We start from the raw sequence: 27,847 nt of genomic DNA on the forward strand, positions 1-27,847 counted from the left end.
AGAAGAGAAATGGGAACAGGCCCGGAAGCAAAGAACTCCAGGGGCTTACAGAACTAAGGATTTCCCCAGTGGCTACCAGTGAGGCTATCCCCATGGCCCTAATTAGGCCCCTGATAGTACTTTCTTAGTTAATCTACTGCCTCTTCTTGGTCATCCTCAAAGATACCTAGAATGTTCTCCACTCAATTAGAACAGAACAGAAATTCAATTGGGGATGATTTTTTTGCAGGGAGCAGGGCAATTGGGGTTAAGTGACTTGCCTAAGGTCACACAACTAGTAAGTGTGTCAGGTGTCTGAGGCTGGATTTGAACTCAGCTCCTTCTGACTCCAGGGCCAGTGGTCTACTCACTGTACCACTTAGCTGCCCCAAATTGGGGATGATTTTAAGCCTGAACAAAAGGGAAGAAATGCTTGACATTCTAAGATAATTACTTCTGTGTGTTTTGTGTTTTTATGAAGAGAGAAACGAAATGAATTTCTCAGCAATACTCAGAAAACTGCCCTTGTCCAACATTATAACTCTCATGAATTAGCCAAGAGCCAGGCATCTTCAGGCAACCTGGAAAGCACTTCATGCACTCAAGAGGAAGAAATGGGTAAGGATGAGAACTCAGGCATCACCAGGTCACATGGAAGGAGCCAAATACTTATCCCTAAAATGGAATGTTTGTGAAGGGCTTGCCCCCCATAGGCTGTCACTGTGGCAGCATCAGGAGCATAGGTTCTACTGTCAGGGAGCCTACAATCTAATTGGGGGAAAGCAAAGAAACAGCGTTGATGCAAGGGAAGGTGAAGCAAGGGCAAAGGAGAGGTCCCCAAAAAGGTGCAATACGAAATCTGAAGGAGAGAGGGAGAAAGAGCAAGAAAGAAAAGAAAGAAAGGGACAAAGAGAGAAAGGGAGAAAGAGAGGGAAGAGAGAAAAGAGAGGGGGAGAGGAAAAAGAGAGGGGAAGAAGAGAGAGGGAAGGAGAAAGAAAAGAGAGAAAAGGAAGAAATGGAGGGAAAGGAGAGAAGAGAGGGAGGGAAGGGAGAAAGGAAGGAGGGAGAGAGAAAGGGAGAAAGAGGAAGGAGAAAGGGAGGGGAAGAGGAAGAAAGAAAGGGAGGAGAGTGAGAGAAAAAGGGAGAAAGAAGAGGGGAGAGAGAGAGAGAGAGAGAGAGAGAGAGAGAGAGAGAACTGGCACCTGGAGGGGAGGGGGAGTGCAGGGGCATTTGAGGTCATCCTCAGGGCAGGGCAAGGGGACAGAGAGCAGTGCCCATTCCAGAAGGAACGGTTCTGTTGTTATGGCTTTTGTGTCCACGACTGAGGGCCCGGGGCAGGCTGCCAGGTGTCTGGGCTCAGGCAGTAGATATGAAGGCCTAAGTGGAATGGCTTGAACTCACTTGGTCATCATACAATAGGGCTGGGCCCTAGGGTGGGAACTCCAAATATGAACATATATGAACTTCCCCAAGGACTAGGGGGCATGGAACCAAGTCAGTCTACTATTTAATGGATATTCTACCCCCTGCCAATTAAAGCTTGGTTAATTTTTTTAAATGATCATTTCCTTTAATGCAGCTATATTTCATGTTATCATACTTTGCTTATTACAGAATAAGATGTTTAGGTTTTTGCTTTCAAAGAATCATAACCAAAACCAGAGCTAAGCCTGCCCAGGCGGCCCTCTGATACACAGTAAAGTTCTGCCATTTTCCCTGTCTAATATGGCATAAATGCACTGACCAGGTTCCATAAGTGGGGCCTAAAGTCCTGTTTGTCTCTTCAAACCTCAGTCCCACTCTGGGATGTCCACATATCTCCACTTGGAAAGTGCCCTAGGGATCCTGGCTCCTCTACTGGGCCAGTCCCAGTTACTAGGAAAGCCTGGGATCTGGGTTGGGGTGACACAGGGTCCTGTCAGAAGTCTGCTAGCTAAATGACATGGAATCCTGTGACTTGCAAGATCTTATATTGTGTCTTCCTCCCTCCAATTGTGCAGCTGGTTTGTCTTCTCAGAAGGACAGTCCCACAATTGATGACCTGGAAGAAAGTTTACAGAAGCTCAAGGTCCAAGTGCGCCCACGCTTGGCCCCCAGCTTGAGTCTTGACTCTGACACTGAAGATGTCTCTGGTTCGGATGCCGCTGACCTCTGGAGTCCTGGTCAATCTCAGCGGTCTGAAGATCGATGTACCCCACCTCCTGTGGGGGAGAGGGAAGCTCTGCTGAAGGCACCAATGGACTGGGGACAGTTTCTGAGTCCCCAGTGCTTGGCTAGACCGTTGGGAAATGGCTCACACCCTAGGACTTTAGGTCTTCCTGTGAGGTCCCTTCCCCTAGGCAACTACAGAGCAGGTCTTCTCGGAAGCGAGGTGCCCATGAGTAGTTGTCTGCCATCTGTGGCCTTGGTGATGGATGGATCCCCTGAACAGTCCTTCCCCCCTAAATTAGGGGCACCTCATGTGATTGGTGTGAAGTCTCTACTGCCCCCTAAGATCCCGGTGAGGTCCTGCTCTCCTCAGAGGAGAGGCAGCTCTCCCAGGGTACCCAGAGGCAGATCTCTTTCTTTCACCCGATCTCATTCATTCTCCCCTGCTTCCAAAAGGACGCGATGGGTCCGGTCTCACTCCCAGTCCCCCAGGCCCATCTGGAGACCCACCTCAGCCAGAGCTAATGCTTGTGCACAGCAACCCCCTCAGCTCATCCGGCCTGGGGGGAGCAGAAAGAAAACGGCTCTGAGCAGACCATCTAGATCTCAAACTTGCAAGACTGGGCCCTGGGCTGCCCGCCGGGCCTGCATTCCTCCTGAAACCAGGGAGGAGGAAGCCCTGGACCATTCCTGGAGCCCTTACTGCCTGCCTGTACCTGGAATCTCCTCCCCCCTTGCTCAGGAGATGAGTGAAAGGTAACGATAAGAACACAGCTGCACCCTTTGCAGTTTGCAGACCTCACTTCATAGGTAGTGTCTCTTTGGGGACATATAGCAATCCCGGGAGGTAAGTGCTGGCATTATTCCCCATATGTGAGATAAGAAGACAGGCTCGGAGGAAGTGACTTGCCCAGGGTCATACAGTTAGAATCTGAGGCGGGATTCCAACCCGGCCTCCCCGTTACCGAGTCCTATGTCCTGGCCCCTGGACAGCACCCCATCCCAGCCCTTCCTGTCACACTGCTGGGATTTGCCCTATAAATGTAGCTTAGCCAGGGGTTGTATCTGCGTCTTTCAGAGACAGTGTCATTCTCAAGGCACACTTTCACCAAGTTTTTGCTGTGTGAGATGCCACTTTGTGGGGGAAGAGGGGGGATAGTTTTAAAAATCAAAAATGAAGGTGTGTCTTCTGTGCCCTGAATCACGGTTTCCATCTTTAAGCGGGTCTGTTCCGTTGGCCAGTTGTGGCTTTCAAAGAAACAGGGCCTTGAACCACTTCCCTGGGATGCTTCAGCAACATCAACGGTGAGCTCCTCCCAGCAGCCCCAGATGAGACCGTTACCTCTGAGTCAGTAGCTGCATCAACAGTCCATGAATCCTTGTTTGAAGAATGTACTTTGTGTGAGGAGAGGTGGTTTATGGTGATTTGAATAATATTTTTTCAATTACGTATAAAAACAATTTTTAACATCCTTTTTAAAAAATTTTGAGTTTCAAATCCCTCCCTGAGACAACAAGCAATTTGATATAGGTTATACACATGTAGTCATGCAAACCATAGGTTTGTGGTGGTTCGGGTGTTTGTGAGAAGTGGCTAAAAGGATAATAATCCTTTCTTTTAAAGAAAGCACAAGATTTAAAATGCTCATTTCAATAATTCAGCAACTATGTATTGAGCACCTCCTACAGCCCTTTTGCTACAGGGTGGTACAGTTCAGGTAGGCACCCATGCCTAAAACCAGTCACCAACACACCATTTGATGACAAGTGAGATCTTGACTAATAAAGTCAAATGGGGCAAGGGAAACTTGGAGAGTGGCCATGGGGTCCAGAACCAGAAATGGGGTCAAAGTAAAGTGGTACCATGACAGCTTAGAACCCCAAGTCTGTGCATTGCAGGTTCTTCCAGACCCTTGAAGAAGGGCATGTGCATCAGTCCCTGGGGACCATGGCCCCCATCCAGAAAGCCTTGACACGACTCCGTCTGCAGCGCCTTCGGGCAGAGGAAGAGTGGGTTTTGGAGCTGAAGAGGCAGCAAGAACTGGAAAGGACCCGAGGGCCCAGGTCCAAGTGGTAGGTGCTAAGACCTCCTTTGGGGCCCGCTGTCTTGGTCTGCAAAGGCGCCCTGCTCCATAAGGTGGCTCCCCTTTCCTTTGGGATTCTGTTGGACCTCCTCTTGTTTCTCCTACTAGAATTGGAAAAGGGCCTTTCTTGTGTGTCATTTTTCACCCACGTTTTTGAAGTGCCCAGGGTAGCTAGCAGATTGCATCTTCATTTTCATGGAGAAGTGAAGGACCCCTGCTGAAGCCCTCTTCTTAAGCCTCATCCTGGTATGGAGGGAACTGGGAGGTTTTCAAAGGCTCTGCCAGGAGACCTCAAGCTCCAGCAGGTTCTTCCAGGAAGAGAACCTTGAAGTCTAGACTTAGGGACAGACAAGCTGTGGGCCTGCTGTCTGTAAGCCAGCCTGACGGAGCTCAGGAGGCTGTCTTTGGGCTACCCCCAGCAGCAGCATCAAATGCCCTCAGGAGTGGCCAAGTCAAATTCTCTAAATGGTAAATGATATATTTTAAAGACTGTATCATCAGTATGAAGACTCCCAGCCCATGCAAGATATAGTGGTGGCCAGTTTTCTGCCTCTGCTCAAGAATGAGGGGCCTTGACGGCTCCTTGGCCTGCCTAGGATTCATGCCAATGTAAGGCCAGAAGGAAGATGGAGGCTCATGGCAGCTGTGCTGTGCCCCACCTCCCACCCCTGCTGTCAGCCTTGTTCTAGACAAAGTTCAGTCCTGAGATTTCTTGAGATACCAGCTGGTTCCATTTCCCATTGCCCTCCCCAGGAAGGCACTTATGTTGGGCTGCTCCACAGGCCTGCTTGGCTGCCTCCTCTCTGCAGCCTGTGGGATGTGCCTTTGATCTTCCTCTGCTGCCTACCTCTCCATCCCCACCTCCAATTTATAGGTTACTAATGAGGTCTTTCAATCTCTAAACCTTTCAACTGTGAATTGGACTCTACCTGGTCTCACCCTCAAGTTTCTTCCTTTATGTCCAGTAACGGGATGCTACTAGGCAACCCTGTCTAACAGGCAAAGCTCCAAGTGCCAGAAAAGCATAGTCTCTGCTTGGGAAAAAAATTACATAGCCCATAAAAAATGGAGAGACAGCTGAACTGTGAGCTGCACACGAGGCTCAAAGTTTGACTAAACTAAAGCATTCTGCTCCTGGGGAGAAATGCTGTCCATATTCCAAGTAGGCTGTTATTTCAGATGCATTCGGTTCTATTTTGTTTCCCAGCTGCCCCATAGCCCCAAGTCAGACACTAGGGTATTTGTTCTAGGAGAATTTTGACAGTGTTTGTTAGTCTGTTTCTACAGAAACCGTTCGTTCCCCAAAGGAGGAAGCCCCACATAAAATATCCGCACCGGCTTGGCTCCTGTTGTGGTCGACCGCACACATGGCTGGTCACACTCCTGCCTTTACATGCCATTAGAAACCCAGGGGAGTACCCAGCCTGCTGGCTGCCCTATGACAACATGGGAACATATAATCCCACCCTAATACCTTGAGCGAATACTTTCCTTCCAAGGGCTCAGAGTGAGTGTCTGGAAGACGTCTGCAGTCCTCCTTCCAGAGGCAGGATGGTCTGGGGCAGAGAGCAAATTTAATAAACTAACACCCCAGCCTTCATTATTTCAGCAGATCTTGTACCCTTGCCCCTTGCTGACTAGACACATGCTCAAGAGACAGATGCTGTGAGCTCTCAGCTCTGGACCTCTGGGCAAAGGAGGAGGGGCACATTCCAAGCACCTGTCATCATCATCATCTTAGGCCCCCATGCTCTGGACAAAGAATCAAAGGGATACAAGTAATAACACTGCACTGCAAATTCTGGGAGGCTGGGCAAGCTCATTGTGCTCAGATCCACTCAGTAGAGTCCCCTTTTATCAATTAAAATAGTGAGTTTATAGAAGTAGGCAATTCCTCCCTGTCCCCATCCCCCCTTACAGAATGTGGTTTTAAAAGACTTTCTAATGTGGGACGAACGGATAAGCCATGGATGGAGTACTCCTCGCTCTGGCTCCACTGCTGCCCCCAGCCTGCCCCTGTGCAGCCCTTCATCCCTGACAGCTTGGGGATCCCTGCTCAGAGCTCAGCCCCCTGTACTCTGTGACGGCTCTGCGGGCCAGTACAGCTGTTTCTGATTTTCAGGTACGAGATGAAAAGCTCCCAGTTCCATTATGAAGCCCACAAACATAATGAGTGGCTGAGGAATAGCCAGGACTCACCATTCCTCTGTAACTACAGACAGGAACTGGCTTCTGAGGCCAAGGAGTTGGATAAGTACTCCAAGCCTACCCATCTGGATTCCTTTTTAACACCACGACAGAATCATTAGTAATAGGATTGGAAGGCTAATGAAGCTGTATGCTGAAGCCTTAGAATTCTCCAGGGAGTGTCTGGTCTTGTGGGATGGAGAGTGAGGAGGCCACTGTCTTCCAGAATGAAGACCCCAAACCCCAAAGGAGCCTTCCTTTGAAAGAGGGAGAGGAAAAGACAGCCCTGCTTACTGACTGGACAAAAACTGGAAGGTCCCATCTTGGAAAAGAGAAACTTGAAGCCATGGGCTTCTCTCTCTCATCCCCACTGCTAAAACCGAGCAGAGAAGGTTTGGCTTCCTCTGGAGACATGTTCATCCATTCATTTACTCGCTCAAAGTGTACTTATTAAATCCCTACCATCACCAACTGCCAAGTGAGATACAAAGTTTAGCCAAAACAACCCTTGTCTCAGTGAGTTCAGTAAAACAGGTACCAAGTGGGGCTCTATGCACGACGTTCAGGGAGCTCACAGCCTCTTCAAGGGGATAAGATAAACAGAACTGGAAAATACAATATTACGAGATGGGTGCCCCAGAGAGGCCGAAGAAGAAGGTTGTTGCTAGTCTGGGCTTGGTGAGGTTGGGGGCTAGGGATGGGGAAGTCTCCCTGGACAAAGTAGCCATGTAATTGGGCTTTGAAGAATGAGTTAATATTTAACAAGCAAAGAGGAGAGAAAGGATGCCAACCTGCAAAGCATGGGACAGGAGCTACTGGTGTTGGTGTTGGCCACATTACAAATGTAATTAAATAAAAAGTTCTGGTCGATAGTGTTTGAACATATCCAGCACTTCCCAGTGCTTTGGGGTTTTTAAAAGCATAGTATATTGTGTCTAATTAAATGTCCAGGGAAGGCATCAGAAGCAAACAGACTGCCCCCATTAGCGTGATTTTCCCCCTAACATTTAGACAGCTGAATTATGTTTGTTACTTAAATGTTTGGTTGGGTCAAAAGCTAGGCATTTGGGGTAAGATCAGGCCTATAGGTTATAGGCGGGACAATCATGTTGGGACTGCTTAACAGAATCCCAACGAATGTTCCTGTCTTCGATTAGAAGTCATAAAATATACCTATTGTTTTTTATCGAGGAGCGTTCGTGTGATCATTACCTGGTAGCTCAGGACACAGCATCCTCAAGGGAGGTAATGCCATGGGACCAGCTTCTTCCCGAAGGACAGTGTTCTGCCCTAGGACCAAACTGACCAGACCAACCATAGAGGCTGCAGATCGGGTGGGAAATGAGTCAGAGGTGCTCTGTGGCCAGGAGGTGGCGCTGCAGCCGCAGTCTCTGGCCCAGCACACTGATGCTGGTGGCTTTGCAAAGAGGATTTTTCAGTCCTGTTTGTGAAGGGTTTTCACCTAATGGCTTTAAGTACGTGCCTGATGGTGGCAAATGGGAGGTCACAGCCCACATACCTGCTGGATCCAAAGATGCTTGGGCAAAAATCACATTGAGGGAAAACAGCCTCCTTTTGATTGTCATTGTCCCTAAGTGATGCTCTCTGCCCTGACTGGGGCAGTGGGGGAAGGAGGGAAAGACAGATAAAAAAGACAGATGGGGAGAAGAAACAGAAGGGAAGAGAGACAGAGACAGAGAGAGATGGAGAGAGAGAGATGGAGAGAGAGAGAGAGAGAGAGAGAGAGAGAGAGAGAGAGAGAAGGAGAAAGAGAGAGAAGGAGAAAGAGAGGTGGAGAGGTAGCTTGGGGCCAGAGGGCAACAGGAAAATACCAAGGCTTTTATATACACACATACTATACAATCAATAAACATTTATTAAGCACTTACTGTGTACCGGGCACTGTACTAAGCACTGGGGATACAAAAAGAGGCAGAATACAGTCCCTGCTCTGAAGGGGCTTATGGTCTAATGACATAGACACATGTACATGTGTGCATTCATGCATATATACAACACTTGGATTTTCACCCATATCTTCACACAGTGTATCTACGTGGGCTAGGACTGTGTGCCAAGACCCCAAGTATGCCACCATTAAGTGTGTACATTAAAGCCACTGGGGTCAGAGAGGTAAGTATAATTTGTACTGGTAATGTTTTCTCCAACACTATCTTAAGTCAGACAATCAAAAAAAAAGCCCTGATTTTGTAGTGTTTGCCAGGGGTCAGATGTTCATACTGAAAATCTAACCATCGGCTAGCAGCACTCCCATATGTAATATATAGAAATTATATAATATTTAACCAAATATATATATTACAGATAATATGTATATTTCTTGTGTGTGTGTCTGTGTGTGTGCACATGGCTAAGTGGTGCAATGAATAGACCTCCAGGCCTGGAGTCAGATTCCTCTTCCTGAATTCAAATCCAGCCTTAGACACTAGATGTGTGACCCTGAAAAAGTCACTTAACCCCATTTGTCTTTGTTTCCTCATCTGTAAAACGAGCTGGAGAAGGAAATGGCAAACTGCTCTAGTATCTCTGCTGAGAAGACCCCAAATGGGGTCACCAAGAGTTAGACATGACTGAAAAATTACTAAATAACAGTAGCACGAATACACACACACACACACACACACACACACACACACACACACATCTTCTATAGCCATATACACTGCCCTCAGGCTTTCCTCAGGTGATATCTGGCTCATAGAATCATAGATTTCGAACTAGAAAGGATCCTGGCCATCAGATGAGGTTATATGTAAAATGAAATGATGGATTGAAAGTCCCTGGCAAACTTCAAAGCACCATATAAACATTAGCCCTCCAGCTCATCCCCCCTGTGTTGTGGATGAGGAGCTGAGTCCAGAGAGGTTCACTGTACCGGAGGTGGTTGGAAGTGCTCTGGGTCCCATGTGAGGGGCTGGGCTGGGCTCATCTTAAAGGCCTCCTCCCAGTTCACTGCAGCCCCTGACCCTGGAAGGCTCTGTGGAAGGCTGCACCCTGCTGATTCCACATTGAGTTCATGCTTTCAGCGCCTGTGGCCGGCTTATCAAAGAGGTGGAAGCTGGATGGGGCAGCTGTGCTTTGCCAGGAGGGGCTCCCTTGGCCCTCCCTCTGCAGGGACTCATCTCTTCTTTCAGGCTACTCAGCAAACTCTGCAGATGTTCCTTCTGTGTGGATTGTCATCATTGCTACCACAGCTCACTTATGCTTTAGATTTTTGCAAAGTAATTTCCTCCAATCTTCCCATTTTCATTGTGAATGCACAGCACCCATCATTATGTGGGCAGGAGACCAGATTTGCCCCTTTTACCTTGTGAATAGCCAGCTTGCTCAGAGTTCCCACGGAACACCACATTTATTCCCCATGGAGCCTTTCACACAAGAAATCCTTAATAAATATTTGTGGAATTGATCTTGTTTCAGTACCGTGGCCCATGAAGCCTACCTCCATGGTCCCTAAAATGGGCCAGGTGGCTCCCTTCCACAAATACTTTTTTTCATATACTGCAAAGTTACATAAATTAGGAAGTAGGTCTGGGAAGAGGCCAGGGCATTGCAAACAATAGAATGAATTAAGATTAAGCTAAAGGATGAATGGTTAAAAGTAGAGAGTGATGACATGATAGCAATCGTCAGAGATTTGAAGGGTTGTAATTTGATAGCACTACTCTTGTTTTTCTTGATCCTGGGAGCAAAATTAGGAACAAAGAATAGATGAATGGATGAATGAAAAAGCATTTAATAGGCAATATATATGTCAGGCACTGTGCCAAATGCTGGGGATACAAATACAGAAAACAAAGATGGCACCTGCCCTTTAAAGAGCTTCCGTTCTAAAAGGGGAAAGGCTGTACACACGCAGAGGAGGGACTGCCAAGGGAGTTTATAGGAATGATGAGTGGTGACCCTAAAGGAGGGGCTTGACACACTCCTTCCCAGGACAGTGACAGAGTGAATTAGGTCATGGTTCCAGAATCATGGTGATAGGGAAATGTGAGGGCCAGGTCAGTGGAATAAAACGGAGAGAATCAGATTTCAGGTTGTAAGGAAAATCTTCATTTCCAGGAGAGTGAGCCAGAGGTGTTTGGGGCTGCCCTGGAGGGAGTGGGCTTCCTGTCAATGGAACCTACTAGGGAAGACCTGACAAGTTACTCATTGGCAATGCTGATGTTGGCACAAACATTTGTGCTAGTTGTGAGGTCATGGGTAAAACCACTTTCTAAAAATATGCTTTCAATTAAGATACTCCTATGTAAACTGGGCAGAAGGGCTTGCCCCAAGTGTATGAAAGAAGTTATTTCATCAGCCCCCCAGAGTCAGGCTGTTAAACAACACAACCATAGCCTCTGGAAAGGGCAGAGTCATTCCTCCCCCTGGTCCCACTTATCATCTTTGGGTCATCCCAAGCCATAACTTCCCCCACCCTAACCCTCCCCTATATGTATAGTCTATCCTTGAATGTAGGCTCCTTGAGGCCAGGGACTGTCTCTCTTTTTGTATTTGCATCCTAGCACTTCGTACGTAGTAGGCACTTAATAAATGTTTTTCATTCACTTGCTAAATGGTATGATTGTGAGCTCCATGAGTGCTGGAACCATATAATTCATAGATTCTGGGATGTGGAAATGGAGGGAACTTCCAGTGCCATCAAGTCCAACCCCTCCATTTTATAGATGAGGAAACTGGGACCAAAAAAGATTAAGTGATTGTCTGAGGCAGGATTTGAACCTAGTTCTGCCCGACTCAAAAGTTTAGAACTTGGGGCAGCTAGGTCGTGCAGTGAGTAGAGCACTGGCCCTGGACTCAGGAGTACCTGAGTTCCAATCTGGCCTCAGGCACTTGACATACTTACTAGCTTTGTGACCTTGGGCAAGTCACTTAACCCCAATTGCCTTCCCTTCTCACCAAAAAATTCAGAACTCTAACCACTATACCACTTTCCCATTTCTAATATGCATTAAACTTTGCAATTCTCTTGCTTCACAACCACTCTCTGAGGTAATTTTTTTCAAGTCAACATACATTACATGCCTACTATGTGCCAGGCACCATGCTAAGTGCTGGGTATACAAAGAAATGGAAGTCATCCCTATTTTCTTGAGAAGGAAAGTAGCTCTGATATTAAGCCAGGGTCACAAGGGTTGGTAAGTATCAGAACTCAGGTCTTCTGTGGGACTCCAAGGCCAACGGTCTTCCCGCTACCCCAGGGCTATCTTATCTAACCTTCGAGGGTCCAAAGGAAGGCAACTAGAATGAAGAGGGAGGATCCTAGTTCTGCTCAGCCCCTGGGAGTAGAGCTACGAGCCCAGGGTGGAAGTGAGGGAAAGGCAGATGTAGGCTGGGTGGTAGCCATCAGAAATAGACAGGAGAGCAAGGAGTGCCCTTCCCTCCAGGTCATCAAGGGGAGCCTGATGGACCACTTGCTGGGGATGGTGTTGAGGGGATTCTAGGGTGGACTCAGAGGCCCCTTCCAAGCTCTGACCTTCTATGGAGCACCCAGCAGTGTGTGACACAAAGCAGCCTTTAATAAGTGGTGAATAGAATTTGGCCAGTTTCATGAAAATGAACAGAGGAGGGAAGAATTTTGCATTTAGAACTGGCAGATGAGGAAGCAGACTCGAAAAGGGGAATTGGGCTTCCGGGCATTACATAGGGAGTAGTAAGTAGATGAGCCAAGATTTGGACAGTTTCTCTTTCTAGCACACCATGCTAACTTCTCTTGATAAAACTGGGGACAAAGGGTCCCCTCTCTATCCCCTCTGCCCCACACATCAGCCTGGAGATTGGGCTGCTCCAGCAAACAGATCTGTTGTTTTGTTTTTTAAATTGCATCATCCATCTGTGACCTTGTACCAAAGACCAAAGAAGAAACATTTAAGAGAAGAAAACCACTCTGTGTGTCGGCTTAATTTATTGTCATTTAAAAGTCTGTTACATTAATGGGGAAAGAAGGAAGAAACAAAGCATTCAGTTAGTTTAGGATAGCCTATGCAAAAATCAGTAGGTGAACATAACATCTACTGACCAAGGTTTGAACACAGGGATCTCCCTTTGGAGCCCTACTTAGCATGAGCTTGGGAGTCAGAAGCACCCCAGGGCCACACCCACTGGATCACAAAGAGGAACTAATACTAGAACACAGTAGCAGAGTGCAAGAGGAACCAGGACCCCTTGTAGGGAGGGGCAGGGCATCTCCCACTGCCCCTACCCCAGGGCACTTGGACAAAGTGGCATCCCATTATTTTGATTTTTGCTCCACCAGTAGACCCTTCCAACAACTCTAGCAGATTGTAAGCTCCTTGAGGGAAGGAACTCATTCACTTTTTGTTTTGTGTCCCCAGTGTCTGGCACATGACAGATACTTAACATTGTCTGAGTTGAACAGAATTTCTCCATCTTGCTTGGCACAGAGGTGACCTGGGTCTCTGGCATGGAGCTCAGTTCAAGTATAGACCTATTTACAGAATCTGCTTCTGTCACCTAAGGATCAGCCGACCAGCCACAGCAACCCAGGGAAGAATTGTATTTTTTTAATTTAAAAATAAGGATGTATTTTCTGCCTTAAACATGGACCCCTCCTAGTGCCCTCTCCTTGGATGCTCTTCACCTTGGAGAAAGATCTGATATAATCCTTGAATACTTGGGTGTTAGTGACCTCCCGGAGACCCCTTATTGGAGACAGGGAGGAAATCTGCACTTGAGGAAAGGCTCTGCTTTTTTCTGCAAGGAAAGGAATGGATGGAATCCTAACTGGGGGGACATCTCATGTTGGGGGAAAACCTTTAGGATTAGGAGGGGGCAAATTTGAGAGGGCAGGGGTCATCCCAGTATCCCTCATCTGCCTACATTCTATACCCATGGCCAGCCCTGCTCAGCTTCCCCAACCAAGACTTGAGTCACAGTCCCCATCCTTCTTATCTTCTAGGGAAACCATGCCTAGAAAACTAGAGACAAGGTCTCAGGCCAATACCTTCCCATCTCAACTCTTCACTTTGGGCAGGTCATCAACAACATACATGATAGTACAAGAGAAAAGAGAGTGAACCTATGGCCCATGGCTGAGCCATCAGCACGTCAGGCTTTGGACCCAAGTCCTTGAGGACCACCCAAGCTGACCCAAGCTGACTGCTGACCCACTGGACGTAGGCACCCTGCAAGGGATGGGAAAGGACTGATGGGGCATAGAGGGACCAACTGGCCACAGAGATTCCGTCTTCTCTCCCCAATCTCTTCGGCCCAGCGCTTTTCCCTCTGCTCTGTTTCTGATGGAAAGGCTCAGCTCTCCTCTGTTATTTGGGACTAAGGGCATCTTGGGGCATGGCTAAGTGGGTCGATACTCAGGAGCTGGCGTGACTGAAAAGAAAGACAAAATGTCCCAAATCCATTTTTTAAAAGTTCCTTTTGATATATATCAAGACCCTGCAGACCCTCAGCCAGGAGAAAGGGGCCATCTCTAGTCCACAGACTGGAAGCTCTCCTATCCACCCACAGGCCGTCCTGCAGTGCCAAGGCTCCAGATCTCTCCCCTTCAGCCAGGCATCTCTCTGGACCCCTCCACAGGGCATATTCCTTCCCATTGTCCCTTCTGCTTTCCACATGACTAAAGCTTGGCCATCCTACAAGGTCACACCTTCCCCACAAAGCCTGTGCTCCCTGACTCCTCCAGCCCTCAGGGAGCCCCACACTCCCTCTCCTCTGACTATCTATGGGGTCCCAATTCCAAACTCAGGCTTGTGCTATCTCTGCTGTTATCTCCACCACTCACCAGGGTGCATGTGGACAGTCTGGCAGCGCCAAGGCCCAGCGTGGCTCTGGTAGATGGGCGTCACACACACATGGTTGGTGGTGCCAGCAGCCAGGCCTGTGAGGATGACGCTGTGGGTCTTCGGTGAGATGCTGAGAAGGGATGGGGGCCCCACCTGCCGCCGGCACCGTACCTGGTAGCCCTGGACATCGCCGTCTGCAGAGTCCCATGAGGCCTTCACAGTGCTAGGGCCCAGGCTCTGGAAGTAGAGGCGCCCGATCTTGGAGGCCACTGGCCCCAGGGCAGAAAGGGGGCTGAGGTCAGCAGAGTCCTAAGGGATGGAGAGCCTGGCACAGAAGGGACAGGGACACCAAGGGGTGTCCCATGAATGCAGAAGGGACTTTAGAGGCCATCACATCCAACCCCTCCATTTTAAACACCAGAAAACCGAAGCACGGTGAGATTGTGACTGTCCCCATCTCTACAAAGCATCTGAGGCAGGCTTGAAGGAAGGTCTTCCTGCCTTTAACTCCACCCAACTGGATGATGGAGCCTCTTCATTAGGCATTCATTGGAAGGACAAAACTTAGAGAAGATGGGCTGAAACATGGCCCCCAAAGATCCCATTCCCACCCCCAGTAATCACCCCCAACTTCCTTAAGACATGCAGATTGCCTGAGCCAGAAGGGACCTGAGAAGGCATCAAACCCAACCCTTATCAATACAAGGAATCCATTCTACATCTACAGGTTCTGCTCAAATGCCTGTAGTGACAGGGAGCTCACTACCTCCTGACACAATTCTTCCTAACATCTCTAACTCAGCTCCCAGGCTGGATTACATTAATGACACACAGTCATGCTTGGGCTAACTAAGATCAGTGGGAGAAGGTGAGTGGGGACAGCAGCCCTGAGACTAGGACTTTCTACCAAGGAAATTTCAGGAAAGGACAGCAGGAAGGGAGAACCAAAGAATGATCTTCATCATCTCCTAGAGCCAAGGGCTATCGAGGGATATCCGAAACAAGGAATGTTTCCCAGGGAAATCATCCTGAGCACATTACCTGCCCACCTGGAAGTTTCCCAAACTATAGGTTGGTGAAACAATATGGTGGGCTACAGGACTCTGTAGGAGGGGTCCAGCTTGTCTTTCTGGCTTTCCTACTCTCTGATCTCCTCTTTCTTCTTTGCTTTTTTCCCCAATAATATTTTATTTTCCCCAATTACATGTGAAGACAATTTTTTACTTTCATTTTAAAAAAATTTTGAGTTCCAAATTTTCTCCTTCCTTCCCTCCCTCCTTCCCTCACCTGAGATGGTAAGCAATTGGATATATGATCTCCTCTTTTTTAAGAGGAGCTAGCCTCACGTCACAGAATCTTAATATTCTAAGAATTTCCCTCTCAGTTCATGGAACTGACGAGCTTTCTTTGACTCTTAGAGTTGGGGGGAAGGACCCATTAAGATTGATTAATTCCTCCTCCCATCCAGGGCAGGAATGTGCGCTTGCTCATAGAAACAGTCCATAATAAAATTATTATAAATAACATAATTACATATAATATATGATAAACATATAATTATACAAATAAATGTTAAAAAAATAGCAATCAAAATTAATAAAATAATAATAAAAGCTTGGCTTCTGGCCCTCTAGACTTCACCCCAGCTGCCTTCTCATCCTGGAACATCCCTCCACTCCTAGAGCCCCTGCTCCCATTGGTGAACACTTTCCTGGGCTTCTTTTTAGGGGAGAAGACCCCACCAGCTGTCCTTTTCCCACCTGCTACTCTGCCCTGGCCTCTAAGCTGCGTTCTCAGCCTGGGGCTGTCCCTTTCCCCACCCCTTCCATTTCTGCTCCCTTTTGTGTTTTGTCCCCTCCCCCCTCATTAGAATTAGATGGCACAGGCGCTATCTCTCTTTTTGCATGTATCTGTATCCTCTTCGTTCAACACAATGCTGGGCATAGAGTATGCCCTTAGTAAATGCTTGTTGCCTCGCCTTTTCCCATTCTGCAGATGGGGAAATTGAGGCCCAGAGAGGTTAAGTGTTGACCTTCAAGTGTGGTGTCCTCTATCCAAAGCCCACCACCACCACCAGCACCGAGTTTTGTGACCTTGGACAAGTTACTTCTATCAGATCCTCACTTTCCTCCTCCTGACATTTTATAAGCTATGATTGTGAGTGTCGGTGAAGACTCAGACTCAAGTCTCCTGCCTCCTGACTAGTTCTCTCTACTCTTCCATGCCGTCTCTGGCACAGGGTGGCTTCTTCTTCTTTTAAAACCAGACTTGTAATTCCAGCCCTTTGGGAACCAGTTAGGAATTCTTAGTCTTAGAGAATCGAGGCCCTGAGAGGTCAAGTGAGTAGTCTAACCTCACAAAACCAGGATGTGACAGGATTGGAAGCGAGGCCTTCTCACCCCCAAGGCCAGACTTTTCTCCATTCTCACCTTAAGGAGGCACTGGATAACCATTTGTGGAATTAAATGGAGCTCCTCCCTGCTAGGGTAGACTAGGGACTAGGGACAGCCCTTCCTTGTGGTCTGCTCCCAGCCCCTGGACACTTGTCCACCTTGGCCTCCAGAAAGATTTCCCCTGACCCATCTTCTGCTAGACCCTCCTCACCTTCCTGTGTACAAGCCTTAGCCGACAAGGCTTTCTCTCGGCCAGACCGATAGATGGCAACCACGGTGACCAGGTAGGTGGTATTGGGCGACAGATTGTCCAAAGTGGTGCTGTTCTCAGTGGCAGGCACCTCAAGGAGCTGGGCCTCACCCCCAGGCAGGGGTCCATACAGGACCTCGTACCGGAGCACGCTTACAGGTGTCGGGGCCCAGCTCACGTGAAAGCCATGAGGCTTTGAGTGGGAGATGAAGATCCGGGCTGGGCTGATCTCTTCTGTAGGGCACAAGAGGTATGTGTTGGGGGGAAGCCTGAAGCCTCAGACTCTCCCATTCCCAACCCAGGATTCCCTTCCGGGCCTCCATTCATTCTGTTTGAGGGAAGAATTCCTTTCCCTGACCCCTAATTCTTCTGCTCTGGGGGTCTTCACGCTCCACTCTCTGTTCTTCCTTGGGTAGGGGTGTTCTGCCTTACCAGACCCTTCCTCCTCCCTACATCCTCTGGGACAGGGATATCCAACTTCTATGACCCCCAGCTCTTCTTCTTCCTCCCTTTATTATCCCCAAGAATCTCACCTTCCAGAGTAGTGACTTGGATAGTCTGTGGAGCAAGGTACTGAAGATTGGACTCGGGTACCAAGACCACTTTGTAGGTGGTACTGGGTTCCAGGCCATCCCAGAGCCAGCTGGTCTCATTCCCAAGCAAGTGACGGCTCTGCTTGGCACCAGGGTCAGCACTGGGCACCACCTCCAACAAGTAGTAGCCAGAGTCACCGGACAGTAAGGGTGGCCATACCAGGCGGAAACTATGGGATGTGACCTCAGTGGCATGAAGCTCCTGGGGCCGCATCGCCTCTGGCCATAGCAAGAGAGGAGAAAGAGAGAGAGTAGAGAGATATCAAAGGTCAGGCCTTGCCAGATGGGCCAGGTTTCACTCCCTTCTCCCTACCCCCTAAACCCCCTCATTTCTTCTGCTTTAGCCCTCAGAGTCTCCTCTCTCCCAACTCCTTACCCCCATTAGGGGGCTCAGTAACTGAAGACTTCAGCATTTTCATTTCCTATCCCATGAGAACCCTGGCAGGGAGGGGCCAACAAGCTGGATTTGGCTCATTCAGATTTATACCGCAGCTACAGGAGTTACAGTTTACAAAGCTGGTGAGCTTTCTTTTTTAGTTTTCACTAGGCCGGAAGCAACTTTATCTTCCCCTTCCCTCCCTTCCCTGTCTAGTTTACTCAATACAGGCTTCCTGGTAAGGCCCCAGCCCTGGGGTCTGAGCACATATGACTCTGGAGCCAAATTCTCCTCCTCCTGAGGGTTGTTTCTTCACCTGTGCGATGGAGATGGTGATAAGGATGCTGCCATAGCCAGCTCCCACCTTACCCCTCCAAACATGAAGCTGGGAGGGAGCCTGGTTAACCCCTCCATTTCACAGATGAGGAAATTGCTCCCTAAGGGGTTAACGCTAGGCCCAAGGTTACGAGGGTACTACGCATCAGAGATGGGACTTGAACCTGGGTCCCATGACTTTGGAGCCTGTGCTCTTTCCACCGTAGACTGGACCTGGGACTTACCCCAGCCCTGCCCTGGCAATAGTCCTACTGCTTGGTCTGGCTGGACCCCAGGAATCTCAGGCTGGGGTCCTTGGGCTCTCTCCCAGAGAAAGGGCAGGACTTGGTAGCCTGGAGTTAGGACATATTCCTCCTCCCTCCCCTAGGCAGTGAGAGATTCAGGTCCCTTGGCCTTGGCTTGGGTGTTACCATGTGGGTAGTGGGGAGCTATGGAAGGTTTGGGGGCAGAGGATCGCCAAACTTAGAGTCTTACAGGACAGCTTGAAGGACCAGTCAGAGCTGATGCAATAGTTTGGGGGAGAGGCATGGGCCAGTTGGAGCCTATGCCATAGCCCCACCCCAAGGTCCCACCACCCTGCAGACAGAGGCTCTGTCTACCGCCTCCTGATACAGCAGAAGGAGCTCCTGGTCCTCAGCCCTGCCACGCTGTTTTTCCCAGCCCCGCCCCCACCACCACTGTGGGATCCTCCCTGAGATGCATTCTTAAGGAGCAGCCCTCTCTGGCCTCTCCAGTCTCCAGCACATGACCCACCTCCCTTCCCCACCGCTTGGAGGCCAATGATTAACCCAGAGAGAGGATATAAGAATCCTCTGGTTTCTGGCCTGTTCCTGCAGCCACAGCTGGCCTAGGCTGGGGTTGGGCCAGATGCCGCTGGCTCGAGAAATGCCAGGGCCCCAGCCCACCTGCTGGGCAGCTCCCTTCCCCAGCCCCGGCCCCGGCCCCTCCCTCATGGTAGGGGGAAGGGGGAGAGGAAGGTACAGATGCCAACTCCCTAATGCCTGCCCTCATGACTTCTCTCCTGAGCTATTGCATCAGCCTTAACAGCTGCTCCCAACCATCTCATGAGAATGATCATCCTCATCTCCAAAGACTCAGACCATGGCACTCCCCAGCCCCTAAACCTTCTATAGCTCCCCACTGCCCACATATAAAACCCAAGGTTCTCAACCTGGCACTCGAGATCCTCCCACGAGGTCCCAAGGCCTATCCCACCTCCGTACCCAGAGGCCCTTCTGTGAATGGTCAATTTCAGCCAGACCACTTTGTCATGACCCACCCCAGCCTCCGGCCCTTGCTGGATCTGGACTCTGGACAGACCACTTTCACTTCCCTTCTCTCCTGATCTTTCAAGGTCCAATTCAATGTTGTCCACCTCTTCCATAAAGGCTGCACTGCCCATCCCTGAGATACCCCTACCCGCATCTCCCTCCTCTGAGCTCAGAGGTGAATCATAAATGAGTCTCGTATATTCAGCCAAACTGAGTTCCCAAGAGCAGGAACTAGGTCTGACAGGTCTCCCTTCTCCCTCTCTCCACCCCCGTGTCCAGAAAAGTCTAGCACTCAATCTGTTTGCTCATCTGTCAAATGAGGAGGCTAATGTCACTGGGTTCTGAGGGCCCTTTCATCTCTGGAACAATGAACTTAGGATACTACGATCCTATGACTTAATGACTTCTGTGGTACCTTCCAACTCTAAGCCCTCTCCCTCTGCCAGAACCCTTATTCTCAAATGGAATAACCTGTGTAAAGTGCTTGCAGATCTTCAAGTTAAACGCCACAGAAAAAGAATCATTCTTCTTGAAAATCTCCTTTTGAGAGTACATCTGGTCATATTCCTCCTGAGCTCAACAACCTTCAATGGTTCTCTCTTGCCCACTGAGTAAAGTTTCAACTCCTGAAGATCCTACTTAAGGGGTCACCCCCTTTCACATCACTGTATGCCTCAGCCCAGCTGGCTTAGCTGCCCTCCCCCACCCCCAGATGTGCCCTGTGTCTTCTGCAGCTGTGTCTGCACACTCTGGTCCCTAAGCTTGGAATGCCCTTCCTCTCCCTGTTCCCTGCTGGATTCCTACCCTTCCTCTAAAGCCCAACATGAAGAGTACCTCCCCCAGGAAGCCTTCCCTGATTCCCTGTCATGAACAGCCTTCTTGTAAGGGTGCCTCATTCAGTGCTTTGTCTAAAGGGATAATCATGGAAGTGATGTCTGCTACCATTGTCTTTGCTTGTTTCTTAAGCCGCTCTGACTGTAAGCGCACGCACGCACACCCATATACACACACATGCACACACTCGAACACACACCCATACATACACACATGCACACACTCCATCCCCAAACACACACACTTGCATACACACCCATACATACACATGCACACATGCGCACACACATGCCACCACACACGCATACATATGCACATGCACACACTCCACCCCCAAACACACACATACTTACATACACACCCATACATACACACATTCCACCCCTGCATATACACACATGCACACACACACTCCACCCCCGCATACACACATATGCATACGCGCACGCGCGCGCGCACACACACACACAGGTGCACACACAGCCACACATAAACCCATACATGCACATGCACACACACACACAATGCATAATCACACACACACACCTATATATACATATACACACACAAGCACATACATGTACATGCATGCATTACCCTCAATACTGTGCTCAACACCTACTTCAAAGGCTTGTGATTTCATTTTTCGGGGCCCTCCCTTTGCCAATCCAGATGATGGAGGACCCACCCCAGGGCCATTAGGTAAAAGTGTCTAGAATTGCTATGATCCCCAGATTTTTCAACCAGTGACCAAACTACTGATGAGAAGCCAACAAGCATTTATTACAAGTGCCTACGACCCTCTAGGCATGACACTGGACCCCAGAGATACAAAAACAAAACAAAAACAGTCCCTGCCCTCAAAAGGCTTGCCTTCTATCAGAGAGCAATGCTATTCACACAGGTTAGTATATACAAAATCAATACGAAGTGATGCGTGAAGGGCACTACCAGCTGGGTGGGATCAGGAAAGGTCTCATGGAGCAGAAAGGGGGCATGAGCTAAGCTTTAAGGAAATCAAGAATCCTAAGATGCAGAGCTAAGGAGCAAGAGCAAAATCATGGAGGTGGGAGATGACAGATGGCATGTCATTTTTTGAGAAATATCAAGCTAATTTGATTGGAAAGTAGAGCATATGAAGGGGAATAACTTATAATAAGGCTAGAAAGGTAGGTTGGGACCAAGTAGTGAAGGGCCTTAAATGCCAAAGACAGAAGTCTGTTATTTGGTCCTAAAGGAAATAGGGAGCCACTGCAGTTTTATTAAGCCAGGGAGTGACATGATTAAATCCGAGATTTGGGAATGACACTTTGGCGGCTGGGAGGAGAAGGGAGAGACGTAAGGGAAAGAGATGAGCAGGCTGCTACTGTAACAGATAAAAGGTGAACTAGGGTGATGATAGTGTTGGGGGACAAGGGGAGAAAAGAATAGGGAGGAAGAAACAACAACGGATGAAGGAGAGGGAAGAGTCAGGGAGGCGGGAATCACCAGCTGCACCATCATCTCTGGGCTTATGCCTGGCACCTGCATTGAAGGACTCCTTGGTCCCATAGTGAGGCATGGGAGGGCAGGATGCTAATGGCTTCCTGATCAGTGACCCTACTGTCCCTCTCTCACCTCTCTAATCCTTCCTCCCCACATCTGTCAAAGTAACCTCCAGAGAACACAACCACCATATTATTCCCCTGCTCCAAAACCCATTGCCTCTAGGATGTAACACAAAGTGGAGTTGAATGTCCTCTCCTATCTGAGTCCAACCTGCTTTGGCAGACTTATTCCATAACACTCCTTTCCATGCACATGACATTCTGACCAAACTGGCCTATTAGTATTCCATTTCCCACCTCCACACCTTTGCCCAGCTACTCCTTATGCCTGGAATTCATTCCCTTCCTCACCTCTTCTTCTTAGAATTTCATTTTCCCTTAATCTACATTTTAGCTGGTACCATTTACTCAAAGTCTGTTCCTGATTCCCCACCCTCCCTGGGAAGAGGGCTGAATTTAGAGTCCAAGGAACAGTATTCGTTTAAACTCTCTGGGCCTCAGTTTCCTCATCTGTAAAACTAACCCAGAAAACTTCTAAAGCTCTCAATCTGTAATCCTGCAGTTGACTTCAAATTACCTTGTATTTATTTAGTCATCTGTATACTGTATACCTATCCCACCATGTCCCCAGCAGAAACTAAGCTTCTGGATGGCAGGGATTATTCATTTTTGTATTTTTAGCTCTGGCACCTTGAAAGTAGTAGGCAGGTCAGGTGGTGCAGTAGATAGAGCATGGGAAAGACCTGAGTTCAAATCCTGCCTATGACACTTACTAGCTGTGTGACCCTGGGCAAGTCGCTTAACTCTGATTGCCTCAAAATAAATAGATAGAAATGAAATTTTAAAAAATAAGAAAGTAGTGGGCACTTAAAAAATGTTGTATGAATAAAGGAATGACATTTCCTCAGTTCCTTTGGGAAGTTCTGCCCAAAGAATAACCTCAGACCCTCATACTTTCTGCCCATAGCAGGGTTCTCTGGGACTAAGGGCCTACCGAGGATGGAGCCCCGCAGCTCAGGAATGATAATTTGTAAGTCATCCACATCCACAAAGCGTAGGTGCTTCTCAGGGGGCTGGGAGGCGGCAGCAGAGAGGTCCAGGAAATTGCCTCGGCCGGTGCTGACGATGAAGACGGTCACCCCCAGGTCCTTGAGCGCCTGCATTGGGGCCTGTGCATCATCGCTTGAGCCACCATCGGTCACCCACACCATCACTTTGCGCACGCCGGGCCGAGCGCCTGCCTTGGTGGTGAACAGCTGCTCCTTGGCCAGGTCCAGGGCCAGCCCAGTGTTGGTGTCCCCCATCAGCTGCTTGGCGGCCCGGATGGCCTCCTGGGCAGCAGCCCCTGAGCGGTGCTGGTCAAAGGGGAACTCGACTGTGGGCTCACTGCCCACATGTACCATGCTGGTTTGCACGGCCCCTGGGCCCAAGGGCAGCAGCTGGACTAGCTGCCCCACAAACTCCTTCACCCGAGAGAATTCGTAGTAGGAGACGCTAGCTGAGCTGTCCAGCAAGAAGAGGAGGTCGCCCTGGGCAGCTGGGGTGTGTGTGGCAGGGCCTGGCAAAAAAAGGGGGACAGAGAAGGGGTCAGTGATGGAACAACAGACTCCTAGTTAGCATGTAGCAGACTCCTAGCTTACGGTTGGCAAAGCTTTATTCACACAGGTTATCTCATCTGATCCTTACAACAACCTTGTGAAGTAGGGTTAGAGGGGAGGCAAGAAGGCAGAAGAGAGGGAAAAAGGGAGAGAGGAAAGGAAGGGAGGGAAGAGGGAAAGAGAGATGGAGGTAGAGAAAGGGAGAGGAAGAGAGAGAGGGAGGAAGAGAGGGAAAGAGAGAAGAAGGAGGAGAGCAGGGAGAGAGGAGGACAGAGAGGGAGGAAGAGAGGGAAAGAGCAGGTGGGGGAAAGAGGAAAGGGGAGAGAGAGGGAAAGAGGGAGAGAGGAGAAGAAGGGAGGTAGGGGAGAGGGAAAGAGAGAAGGAGGAAGAGAGGGAAAGAAAGGTGGGGGAGAGAGAGAAAGAGGGAGTGAGGAGAGGAAAGGAGGGGAGAGGGAAAGAGAGAGGGAGGTAGAGAAAGGGAGAGGAGGAGAGGGAGGAAGAGAGGGAAAGAGAAGGTGAGGGAGAGAGGAAAGGGGAGAGAGAAGGAAAGAGGGAGAGGAGAAGAAGGGAGGTAGGGGAGAGGGAGAGAAGGAGGAAGAGAGGGAAAGAAAGAGGGAAGGAGACAAGAAAAAAGGGAGTGAGGAGAGGAAGGGAGGGAGGGAAGAGGGAAAGAGACCAGGAAGAAGAGAGGAAGGGAGAGAGAGAACAGGGTAGGGGGAAGAGAGAAGAATAGGGGAGGGAGAGGGGAGAGAAGGAGGGAATGGGAAAGAGAGGGGGAATAGAAAGAGGGAGTGGGGGGAGAAGGAATTGGGAGAGAGAGGAAAGGGAACAGGAGAAAGAGGAAATGTGAGGGGGAACGAAGGGAGAGAGGAAGCATTTGAGAAAGGAAGAAGGGAATGGGAGAGAGGAAAAAGAAAGAGGTGAGGGAGAAAAGAAAGAATAAGGGGGAAAAGACAGGGAGAAGGAGGGACAGGGGATGAGAGAGAGGCAGGGGAAGAAGCTGAAGAGAAAATGGTGAGATGAGGAGGTGGGAGAAAGGGAAGCTGGGGCCCTCCCAGGTGACAGACCGCTGAGATCCTTCTAGAGCTTCAGGGCCCCAGGGTCCCTGGGTAACTGCATTCTGGGCAGTATGTGTGGCTCAGGACATCTTCGGGTTGGCCCATGATGGAAGCTGCCCCAGCCTTAGGGACAGATAGGTTTGGCTGAGATGACCATGTGCCCTTGTAGGCTGCCTCAGACATTGGTGAGTACCCCGATACTGTGTCTTTTAGTCCAGTACCCCCTTTCCTTCCTCTCCAGGTTCTCTTTGAAGCCAGGGAGTGTGCCTTGCTGGACTCTGAAGCCCCTCCCAGTTCAGATGGGTCACCATGCTGGGGTTCTTCCCGAGGGGAGGCAGCCACAGGGGCCTTGAGCCCCCACAGGACACTAGGCCTGTGGTCAGCCAGCTCTATATGGCACAAATTTGGGGGGAGCCCTAATAGCCCCTTCCTCCTGCTTTACTTCACTGGCCCCAGGCCTTCCTTCTTCAATGCAACGGGGACTTGGAAGGACTTCAAAGAAGACACCAGCACCCCGTTAGGACTCTGCTCTGCTCCCTCCTGGTGCCTCCTGCGGCCAGGAAAGGCTGGGCTTTCTAAAGGGGCTCTTAGCTAGGGCTCGGACAGGACAAGGTCAGCCTTTCACCTCTCTGGTAGGGCATCCCCCTCTCCACTCCTTTTCTTTCCCCTAAGAAAAGCTGCATTGAAGTAACAGCCGGCTCCCAGGGCCCAGAGGACAATCACTCTTTCTCCTAAAGCTCTAGCCTAGGCTGAGCCTCGAATGCCAGGCAGGCACCGGCAAGAAGGGAACTCCCCACAGGCTGGATCACAGAGAATCAGCGTGACCCAAGCCAGCCAAGCAAAATGGGGGTGGGGGAAGCTTTGAAGAACCAGACCAAGGGGCATAATACCTGAAGGTTTACTCCCATGGAGAGAAGGCCCAGACAAGTTCAAAGAACCTTCAAATATGGTCTCCTAAAACCTCCCAGCTCCCATTACAGTGGTAATGAGATGAGAAATGGGGGAGGGACCCCAAAGTTCTGAGAAGAGATATCATTGGCAAATTCTGGAACACCATGCTAGCCGTCTGTCTCTGATGTGAGTGACTCCCCAAAACTGGGTTTGTTTTCCTCCAAATGAACATGTGAGCAGAGGGCTGAAATTCAGGATATCTGGGTTTTAATTCAGGTTTTGTTCCAGACTGATTTCAATCTCAGCCTGAGACCTGCTCCTCAACGGGCTTCAGTTTTCCACTGCTAAATAGGGTGGTGAGGCAGCTAGGTGGCACAGTGGACAGTGGATGGGAGTCAGGAAGACTCACCTTCCAGAGTTCAAATCTAGCCTCAGACACTTACTAGCTGTGTGACCCTAGGTAAGTCACTTAACCCTTTTTGCCTCAGTTTCCTCATCTGTAAAAATGAGCTGGAGAAGGAAATAGCAAACCACTCCAGGATCTTTGCCAAGGAAGTCCCAAATGGGGTCACAAAGAGTTGGATACGGCTGAAATGACTGAATGGCAACAAATATGGAGAGTTCTCTGTGATAGCAGGCAGCCTAGCAGAGACGTGTAGGCAGAGACAATGATCAGACTGGAACAGGAGGCCCTGGGTTCAGATCCTACCCCTGCTATTTGCTACCTGAATGATCTTTGGGCAAATCACATCTCTCTGGGCCTTGATTTCCCCATCTGTAAAATGACAGGATTGTACCACATGGCCCAGCTCTAAATCAGTTATCCACACATCCAGGATCCTTCTAGCAGACCCTGCTACTGGGTACATGCTCATTCCACAAATGGGAAAAACAAGGCAGAACAGTAGTTCTTCTCTAGGTTCCCCAGCCTGTTTCCCCTTCCCAGTGCCCCCCAGCTCCACCTCCGGGACCACAAGTCTAGCATAGACACATATGCATTCTTGCTATCCGCCTGGGCCCTGGGCCCAGTGGTGCAGGTGGCTCAGGGTGTGGGAGGGGACCCTCCAAGCCGCCTCCTCCACAGCCCCTCCCAGGCTCCTTTCTCTACCCTGAGGGCCTCTCAGCACCCGGTGGTGAAAAAGCAGACGGCAAGATAAAGAGGAACTCCAAAGCTAGGGAGAGAAATAGAGAGAGAGTGGCTTCCAGAAGACAAGAAACAAATTGACCAAGTTAGAGCCGAGACAGGTCAGGAAGGGAGGGGTAAGAGAACCTGAGGGGGTTTCCGAGACTAAAGAGATTGAGGCAGAAAGCCAGGCAGTTTCTCTGGGACAGATGACAGGACACCCTCTGTTCACGCCAGAGGATGGATGACCCAGAGCTAGGCTGCGGAACCCTAGTGGTTTATGATTTCCCGTGATTGTTCCTTCCTGAGCCCGAAGACAGCAGGGAGAGAGGACCTGGAAGGGAGAATGGAGCCCACAGTTGGCCTGGAATGAAGAAACATTACATACGGAAACCTCTCTCGGGATGGAGAATGTGTAACCGTCCTATCCCGGGTCGGAGAGAGGACATTCTGGTGACAGAGGCCAGGGACACCCAGGTGAACTGACTTCTGGTGGATATCCCGGCGATACCCAATGTGCCTCCAGCCCAACATCTTCCAGCTTTGGGGGGCAGGAAGCAAACCCGCTTTAGTAAGGAGACTGAGGAAGGAGGCACAGGAGAAGGGGCTTTCCCGCTCCCTGTCCACTCGCCCCCATCTGCCTTCACTCAGAATAGTGCACACCCTAAGCCTCTTCCGACAGGCTACCCCCCCCCTCCACCGCACCCCACCACCCCAGTTCCAGGCGCACATACTCACCTGGCTCAGGTATGCTCTGCCCCAAAGCCAGCTGCAGGCAGAGGAGGCCCAGGGCCGCCCAGACAATCATAGCGGCCGCCGCCGCCTGAAGTCTCTACCCCGAATCTCCGCGGGCTCTGGACTTGAGCCGGGGACCAGAGGGGCGGGGGCGGCTCATAGCAGGGCCCCCCAGCCCTTGCCCTGCCCTCCACGCGCTGGCGCTGCTGCTGCGACTGGGGCTGGGTCCTGGGCAGCCCGAGTGCCCGATCCTTCTTCTCCTCCTCTTCTTTGCCTTGCTCCTCTTCTCTCCCCTCTCCCGCCGCCTCCTCGCCTCCTTGGCCCAGTCTCGCAGTTCGGAGGTGGCGGTGGGAGGTGGAGAGGGAAGGGGGCGGAGCGGCAGCCACTTTAGGAGACGAGGCTGACGACCCGCCCCTCCTCCCTCCCTCTCCTGTCCCGCCCGGTCCCGCCCAGCTGTGCTTCACTTGCCCAGGAGCAGACAGACACACAGACACTGACACAGTCACCGGACACACTCAGCCGAGCGTGCCCACCACCTATCTCCGAGGAGTGGGTGCGGTTTGGGAGGCACAGCCCCCTCCCCCGCCCAAGGGATCTCCTCGTGGATCCCTCCCCCTCCCCACGGGTCCCCTATGGCTATGAGAGACTTTGGGCCAGCCA

General features: G+C 50.0%; 1 protein-coding gene across 1 annotated transcript; it reads right to left on the bottom strand.

Annotated features, from left to right (window-relative positions):
* Positions 1 to 12,289: 12,289 nt before the first annotated feature.
* On the bottom strand, positions 12,290 to 27,517 carry VWA1 (von Willebrand factor A domain containing 1). Its single transcript, XM_036747746.1, has 6 exons — positions 27,191 to 27,517; positions 22,777 to 23,340; positions 17,359 to 17,637; positions 16,787 to 17,059; positions 14,182 to 14,451; positions 12,290 to 13,769 (listed from the first exon to the last, which is right to left on the bottom strand). Exons 1-6 carry the CDS (start codon positions 27,258 to 27,260, stop codon positions 13,738 to 13,740), a joined length of 1,488 nt encoding a protein of 495 aa, XP_036603641.1. The 5' UTR covers positions 27,261 to 27,517; the 3' UTR covers positions 12,290 to 13,737.
* Positions 27,518 to 27,847: the final 330 nt, after the last annotated feature.

This window comes from Trichosurus vulpecula, chromosome 2, assembly GCF_011100635.1.
Source record: "Trichosurus vulpecula isolate mTriVul1 chromosome 2, mTriVul1.pri, whole genome shotgun sequence".
Taxonomy (NCBI): domain Eukaryota; kingdom Metazoa; phylum Chordata; class Mammalia; order Diprotodontia; family Phalangeridae; genus Trichosurus; species Trichosurus vulpecula.

What these genes read in the sequence shown, in the direction of transcription:
- VWA1 (XM_036747746.1), bottom strand. Translation starts at nt 27,260, where the DNA reads ATGATTGTCTGGGCGGCCCTGGGCCTCCTCTGCCTGCAGCTGGCTTTG. An exon ending in CCAAGTCACTACTCTGGAAG is followed by an intron (nt 17,060 to 17,358) that starts GTGAGATTCTTG and finishes TGTGCCCTACAG; the next exon opens with AAGAGATCAGCCCAGCCCGG. An exon ending in TAAGGCTTGTACACAGGAAG is followed by an intron (nt 14,452 to 16,786) that starts GTGAGGAGGGTC and finishes CCCTGGGGCCAG; the next exon opens with TGGCCTCCAAGATCGGGCGC.